This window comes from Syngnathus scovelli, chromosome 6 (assembly GCF_024217435.2).
Source record: "Syngnathus scovelli strain Florida chromosome 6, RoL_Ssco_1.2, whole genome shotgun sequence".
NCBI lineage: Eukaryota > Metazoa > Chordata > Actinopteri > Syngnathiformes > Syngnathidae > Syngnathus > Syngnathus scovelli.
Genome location: NC_090852.1, coordinates 10144284 through 10152352, shown reverse-complemented (window position 1 = coordinate 10152352; position 8069 = coordinate 10144284). Strand labels below are relative to the sequence as shown.

At 40.4% G+C, this 8069-nt stretch overlaps 2 protein-coding genes across 2 annotated transcripts; one reads left to right on the top strand and one right to left on the bottom strand.

Moving 5' to 3' along the window:
• Positions 1 to 105: 105 nt before the first annotated feature.
• On the top strand, positions 106 to 4759 carry LOC125970337 (adenosine deaminase 2-A). Its single transcript, XM_049722512.1, has 10 exons — positions 106 to 317; positions 662 to 996; positions 1204 to 1423; positions 1607 to 1820; positions 1894 to 2021; positions 2094 to 2184; positions 2739 to 2847; positions 2948 to 3105; positions 3704 to 3906; positions 3975 to 4759. The coding sequence occupies exons 1-10, from the start codon at positions 121 to 123 to the stop codon at positions 4102 to 4104; spliced, it is 1785 nt and encodes a 594-aa protein (XP_049578469.1). The 5' UTR covers positions 106 to 120; the 3' UTR covers positions 4105 to 4759.
• On the bottom strand, positions 4753 to 7622 carry ribc2 (RIB43A domain with coiled-coils 2). Its single transcript, XM_049722515.2, has 7 exons — positions 7404 to 7622; positions 7227 to 7308; positions 6180 to 6467; positions 5990 to 6108; positions 5214 to 5393; positions 4972 to 5138; positions 4753 to 4897 (listed from the first exon to the last, which is right to left on the bottom strand). Exons 1-7 carry the CDS (start codon positions 7527 to 7529, stop codon positions 4828 to 4830), a joined length of 1032 nt encoding a protein of 343 aa, XP_049578472.1. The 5' UTR covers positions 7530 to 7622; the 3' UTR covers positions 4753 to 4827.
• Between the last annotated feature and the right edge of the window lie 447 nt (positions 7623 to 8069).

The window sequence follows — 8069 nt, the reverse complement described above, 5'->3', positions numbered from 1 at the left end:
GTAATTTAACAGCATTGAACTTTGATTATACCACGTATTTTGTGTGAGTTATGCCTCATTTTGATTTTTTTTTCCCGTTTAGCCGGCCGTGATCCGCGTTTATTGGGACAATGTGACTTAATGGAGGTGGAAGAAACCCAATTGCAACTGTTAGACGTGGTTTTAGAAGGGGCGGGGCTTACAGGCTTCGGGGAGCTGCTTATGACAGCACTACGCGCCCGGGTTGCGAAGAGGCTCTACATTTTACAGCATTTTATATTGTCTGATCGCCAGTGTATTTATTTTAAATTTTGTTGGTGGGACTGCCAAGTTTTAAGGTAAATCATGTTGACACAATGGGTCCATTGGATCCGTCAATCCTTTGTTTTGCAAAAAATGCAAATGAGTATTTACGTCTCAGTTTATAATATCCTTTGTGTGTTGTATTTACCCTTTGCTTTCATGTAATTTGGCAGCCATTCGCTGTTAGGTTTCACTACTGTAACCATTTTCGCCATGCAACCTGATACACTAAACTACGATTTATACGTACTGGTAATTTGACACGAATGCACTAATTTTGGTACAGTTAAAGCAATTGGTTATAAAAGTTGTTTTGTTATTTGCTTTAAATCCATAGGGACGTTATAAAGGTTGAATAAAATGTAGTTTTCTGTTTAAGGTCGTCACTTTCTGCGGTTTCCCAGTGTGTGATGATGGCTGAGTTACAGCGCTCCCTGGCGGCGGTTGCCTATCTACTGCTGTGGCATGCAGCAGGTGTCTTCTCCCTGCCAGACCCCAAGAAGAGGGAGGCTCTCATTAAACTTGAGACGTCCCAGCAAATTGGGGGGGAAATTGTGCTAACGGACTTGGAGAAGCTTCTGGATGCTCGGCTATACCAAATGAAGCAAGATGAGATGGCCAAAGCTAATTTTCCCCCTGCCATGCACTTCTTCCGGGCCAAAACTTTAATCGAGCGCAGCCCCATCTTTAGCTTGCTGCAGAAAATGCCCAAAGGTGATTCAATTGATCTAATGTTTCCCAACCTTCACTGGACCAATCTGTTCTCCCCGAGAGATGAACAAAAATGCATTATTTTGAATAATTTTTGAGTACATTGACTGGTGTGCTGCTGCATAATGGTGGTGATCGCTGATTTAATCACTCATTTTGAGATGCCCACCCATCAACAAAGGCACACCTGTAATGGAGGTTTTGTTTCAGGTGGAGCCTTGCATGTCCACGACCTCGCCATGGGGGACCCTGAATGGCTAGTGAAGAATGTGACATATCGGCCAAACTGCTATATGTGCGTCAGTGACAAACAGTCAGTCAGGTTCATCTTCTCATCAGGGCAGCCTAAGAGTGAGCCTCACTGCTCATCCTGGATCCTCTTGGAAACACTCAGAAACAAAGTCAGCAACGTCACAGATTTAGACAGAAGGTGAACTATCGTTGTAAAAAAAAAAAAAAAAAAAAATCAAACTTGACCTTATTTTTTTTTCATTTTCTTACAGTAGGAGCAACGTAATAATATAAAATTTAGTGATCACATTTATCATGTTTTTATGTCATGAAAACCTGTTAGGTTATCATGACACGAAACCCTTGTTTTGTTTTTTTCCAGCATCCTGGCCAACTTAACTCTCTTCACTGATGGTGATCCCGAGGCCTTGTATCCTGACCAGGGTGTGGTTTGGGAGAAGTTTGACCTGAACTTCATGGCTGTGATGGGTCTGCTCGCATATGCTCCAGTGTTCAGAGACTATTTCTATCATAGCCTCGGTCAATTCTACAAGGATAATGTCATGTATGTGGAAGTGCGCGCTTTACTTTTGCAGGTCAGTTGTTTTCATGACTCCATTTTGATGTTGATGTTTGTTGTTTCTTGATACCATACTTGACTGCATTCAGGTATACGAGCTGGACGGCACCATTCACGACTCAGCATGGGCTCTGAAAACCTATAGAGATGTCACCAAACAATTCATAGCTGACCATCCTGATTTTTTTGGAAGCAGATTCATTTTTATTGCCCACAGGTACCCCAAGGAATCCTGCCTTTTACGAATAATCAAACTGCAAGTGAACATTAATCGTAATTTATCTTTCAGGACATTGGATGCATCAGTGTTGAAGGGGATCGTGCAAAAGGCAATGCAGCTCCAGAGAGATTTCCCAGACTTGATGGTGGGCTTTGATTTGGTAAGAAACTACAGTTTAAATAAATTGTGCTACAAAAGTACAAATCAGGCTAAAACAACAACATTTATACAAATACATTAAATAAGAGAAAATAGTTTTTTTTCTAGAAAAATATGGTCTTGATAGCAACCACTCCTGCAAGAAATGTGGAGCAAAATTAAGTCATACAACAAGATAAAACAAGAAATTAATAACAATGTCAGTAAAAAAAAATACAAAAAACAGTACACCCAAGTCCAAGTCCCCTGCTGAGCCAAAAGCCAATGAATAAAATGTGTTCTAAGATGCACAACGATACCAAAATTGAATACATTCAAAGTGAACTCCCATGTATGACCTTAATTGACCAAGACGAAAACATTTTCATAGAATTCTAGTTAGTTTTATAAACTTCGGATGTATTTTCAATTAGAATTTTAAAGCATTGTGGGTTTTTTTTTTTTTTTTTTTCAATTTTAGTTTTTGCTAAACTTGCTCCACACTTGACCTTTTGTATTCAATGTAGTTGTGATAGCAAACTATGTTTTGAATTTTGTTGAATTCCCTATGCGTAGGTAGGTCGCGAAGATAACGGAAAGCCGCTTTGGTATTTCCGAGATGCATTGTCGCTACCTGCAGAGATGGGCGTGACACTTCCCTACTTTTTCCACGCTGGAGAAACAAGTAAGACCTTGAGCTGCTTCCGATGAAAGGGATTGAGGGAAGCATTAGAAAAAGTGGAATCCATAAATTTCAAATATCTGTCTGCACTACATTATCGTAGATCTGGAGGGTACAGATGTGGACCTGAACTTGCTTGACGCCATTTTGTTTAATACTTCACGCATCGGCCATGGGTTTGCTCTGAATCATCACCCTTTGGCTCGAGAACTGTCCAGGAAGAGAGGTGTGGCTGTGGAAGTGTGCCCCATATCCAACCAGGTACGCACGCTCTTGTGTTTCCACACATGAACTGATGTCATTCAGCATTTGACAATGATATTAATTCAGCAATACAGCAGCCGTAAAACACTTGAATGTACTCGAATATGTACAGTATTTTCCATACACTTATTTACAATGTGTTCAAAAAGTGTTTTTTAAGAGGATTAACGCGTTTGAAACGTGGTGTGAGCAAATGTAAATTATTCTAAAAAAAAAAGTGTTTTTTATTTACCTGTTGCAGTTGGTTTTGAAACAAATTCCTAGTTTTATCATTTATATCATCATTATCAATTTATTTCACTTTTGTCTTTCAATTAAAAAAATCTCATAGATAAAATATTTCATTATTTGCTTCATCTATAATTCTGATGAGTATAGCTGACAGACACCCTCATTCCAAGATATAAAAATACCATCACAAGAAATGAGAGCATTATACAAGAAACAATTAAAATAATTGTAAAGGTTCACATTAGGTTGGAATTTTATTTCTTTGTGTGGTTTAAATGAATTTCCGATCAGAATTTTCCAAGCCAACTAGTCAGTGAATCTCTGGTTGTAGTTTACCAATGAAATTCCTCTCATCCTGGAGCAGGTATTGAAGCTGGTAAATGACCTACGAAACCACCCGGCGGCGGCACTGATGTTCCAGAACCACCCGATGGTCATCAGTTCAGACGACCCGGCCATGTTCGGTTCCTCCGGTCTCTCCTACGACTTTTATGAAGCCTTCGTGGGCTTCGGGGGCAACGGCTCCCATTTGGGCACTCTCAAGCAATTGGCCATCAACTCTATTCTGTGAGTTCAGCCCATGTAAAATGAAAATTGTGCTCACCTGCTGACATGTGGTCATTGTTTTCTTCCAGGTACAGCTCACTCAACCCAGAACTGCAGAACAAAGCTTTGGATTTGTGGAAGACGAAATGGGACAAGTTTGTTTCTGAAAATGTTTTCCAGACACAAAATTCTGGCAAAGTGTGGGGTCTTATCTCATGAGGCATGTGTTCTTTGAGGAGACTATACTGCTGTTCTGTGAGCAGGAACGTGGGGCTTTACCGCTCACACTTTTGTGTGGACAAAAGGCAACGTTGTTTTTTCTTTTTTTTACTTGAATTTCCACTTTGTAATAGTGTTCTTTGGGTTTGTTTAAGCGTGCAATGCTGCATGCTTTCTTTTGCCATCGCCATAGGAAAAACTACTTTTAAACATTTCATATGTATTTTGGTCACAACAAATTGTGTTTATAATTAGTGGAACATTTCGGCCCAAAATCAATTTTTCAGAAGTGTACAGTAAATGTCACACTGAGTCTTTTCTGGAAATCAATGTTCAAGTTTCCAATTGGCTATAATGATGAGTTTAGAGTGTGAGGTTATAGCACCTCCCTTTGTTTTGTCAATATAAATGTAGATTTTTATTGAAGAGACTCTCAAGACCCCAAAATTAAGGTAAACATGTTTTTTACTGTGGATCATGTAGTCATGTGTGTGCTTTGCTTGTGTTTTAATAAGAGGATTGTATGACGTGGCTCAGGAAATGCTCTCTGACAATGCGTATTTTTAAACTGTCCTTTTTCTATAAGAAGAGCGGTGATGTCGCATTGACTGTGAAAATTGTCCAAAACTCTCACTAAAGCGTTGCATATTTAAAAGGCATTATATTTTATTTACTCATTTTGAAGTCTTATTTTGAGACACACAATAACTCCACTTTAGATCATCAGCGGCTGCTGGTGTTGAATTGGGAGAAGAATCGCTCATCAATGTGTCCCCTCCCAAGGTCCTCTTTCCTTAAAACAGACACATGACTTATGAAGCGTCTCTAAAAGAACAAACGGCTCAGATTCGTGTGCGTGAGTTGTACCTGTACTCCTGTAATGCAGCCAGCTGTTTGTTGGTGCCGTCCACGTGTTGTCTTAGCTGCTTTCGATATCGAGCCTGCTGTCTCTCCAGGAGCACGGCCGTACGTGCCGAATTCAGACGGATGCCATCGTGTTGCATCTCTTCTCTTTTCTTCGCTAATTCTGCCCTCTAGAATGCGTGTCCATTTCGAGTAAAGCATGTTTTATTTACACAGAAAGAAAATTTGACTTTGGCGGCTGTTACCGATTTCTCTTCAATTTGATGCTTGTGGATTTGAGAGATCTGCATCACGCTCTCGGGAGGCGGCTTCCTGTCGCTGTTAAGATGAAGGCCGGGTGCTCCCATCATTCCCGTGTGCAGACCGTGCTGCTGGATGTCCTCCTGCTTACGCTCCTGACGACGCCTTTCTTCTGCCTTTGTCATCTTAACAGCAGAGGCAAATCCAAGTTTAGACTTTTCAAGTTTGCAACTCTGTCTGGTCATTTCTGAAACAAATAGAATTATTTGTAACAGGCCCTCACGCCATTGAGGAAAACTCAAAGGTTTTGCCATTCACTAACACAGGGCTGTGGGCAAAATAGGCACCACGTGCCACCTTGTGTTCACACACTTTTTAGTTCATTAATTACCGTGCAATTCGTTTTATACCTTTTGATTCCAAGTTGTTTTTATTTTATGCTTGATTTACAACTGACCTGCAGAAACACAAACTAAAATGATCTTCTCCAAGGCAAAACGGTTAATGTCCTGTTCATTTTAGGACATGTTGGTCTTTAAGTCTTCTCTTGATGAATTTGTCTACTGAACTGTCACTAATAGTGTAAAAAGTAGTGATGTTGACCCGTGATTGTTTCTCATAATTTTGTTTGAAATTACACACCGCTTTACATGTAATTGTTTTATTTTTCACTGATTTTTATCAATGCTCTATGCAAATGAAACTCAGCTTAATTTTCGGATAACGTGCCATGCATCAACCTGCTGTGTGAACCACATTCCCAACCTGAGGCATGACTCACTGTGTTCATATTCCACTCTTTAGTTGCAGCCGCTACCGCTTTTCTCCTCTCCAGCTCTTTGTTCTGGAGCTGCAGAGCTTCATTGTCCATTTCTACTCTGCTTCGGTCGTCCTGCAGTTCTGAAGGCCCGGACGACACAATAAGTGAGCTCAGGTTTGTGTGCATGTGTGTGAATGTTATTAAAACCTACTCTCCATCTTCTGTCTGTGTTTTTCTGCGCTCTTCTCTTCCTGCTGCTGGATGAGCCACCTTTGGAGCTGCTCCCTCTGCCTCTGCGTTCGTGGCCTGCTGTCTGGATCCTCCCCAAGCAGACCAGGCAGCATCATCATCTGTGCTTCCGGGCCCAACTCCTGCCCATCCCGAGGCTGCTGGTACTGACGACAGAAGTCCGCTATGGCCTTCTCCGTGTCATGTTTGACCTTTAGTTGTTGAGTATGGAGCAAGGAAGCTTGATTTATATCTTCCATCATAGCAGCATCTACGGGGAGCACCTACAACTGGTTAGTCAGACATTCTAATAGAATATTATTGTTTGATTTGCAGTTGTTTGTCCTTATTTGCGCACAAGTGGGTGACCTGGTCAGCCCAAGTGACTTCAGATGCAGGATAGTGTAGGAAGACTCCACATTGGATGAAGGATTTGACCCCAGGAGATGTGCTAACCACTACCCCACCTCTTGTTAAGATTAGATTCAGCCAGGTGAACTGTACCAACAAGCCTAAAATATTTAACCCGCAAAGGTCAGAATGATGTAGAATACTGAATTTGCAAAGGTTAAGTGCAGTATGTCCCTTGGAGGACAGTTGTACATATTTTCCTTTTTAATTGCAAAACTGATCCTGAAAGAATTCAGGTCCATCTGATTATGGACCTAAATGCTGTAGACTTAAAAAGTTCCCCCTCTAACATCTCTATTTGTTATTCTGTACGATGCATGAGCACCATGGAAAAGAATTTATTTTAGTCTTCCACTTAAAAAGTCATAAGTTTCATTTAACAATTTTCATGATTCCAATTCAACATGTCAAAAAAATATTTTTTATAGTACATAAGAAATAATCAGAATTGATTTTACTCCAGTAATTACAGGAACTGACCTATTGAAAAGTATTTTCCGATGAATCAGTTTTACCTTTTTAATTAAACCAAAGAAATAAATTAACTTGGAAAATAGGTAAATATGAAAAACATTGAGAACAGTTTTACTACAAGGCATTTTTTTTTAAATCTGCTTACCATAGGCATCTTGTTCTTCTTTTTCTGCCTTTTTCCTTGCAATCTTCTCAGCCACTTGCTTGTCAAGAAATTCCTTATCAACCTATTTTATTTGTATTTTTTTTTTGTGTGCGGGGGAGTACGGGGTTAAAAATAATCTTAAATGCAAAAGAAAATGTTCAACACAAAAAAACTTACTCCGATGCACCTCAACTTGTCGTCAAGCAACCTCGCTCTTCTTCGAGCCTCAATGTCTCGACGTCTCTGCACTTTGACATTTGACAGGCCTTCCAATAACAATTCAGTGTTGCTCATCATCATCATCGTCAGACACTGGCGAGTCGAAGATGTTCACCGTGGAAAAGTTTAGGCGCCCTTTTGTCCAGTGGGCATTGTACGAAACACACGGGTTGCTAAGGCAACGCTTCCTGGTTCTTCGGAACAAATCGGCTATTTCCGCGATGTCTCCGAGACGGCTGCACAATGTCATCTTGCTGTACGTTTTTTAGAAACAGGTTTCTCACCAACAATGATTCCCCCGTTACAATTGTACTAGCAATGCTGCTATTAAAAATGTATTTAATGTTTTCATGAGACCTTGCAGTATTTTTAAACATGGCTACTCAAAATTCTCCACTAATAAATATGTGGCGCAGAAATGTTTATTACATTGTACAATTCCTGATGTTTTCATGAAAGGTGCCTGCAGTTACTGGAAGTTGGATGGGGACTTCAGTAGACGTGAAAGCCACCCAGCCACCCGGCAGGTCATCCCATGTTAGGAGACTCGGGTACACGTTGCCAAGGTACCACTTGAATGATTTACACTGTAATCTTGTGGTCTTCAGTGATTTTGTGTTTTGA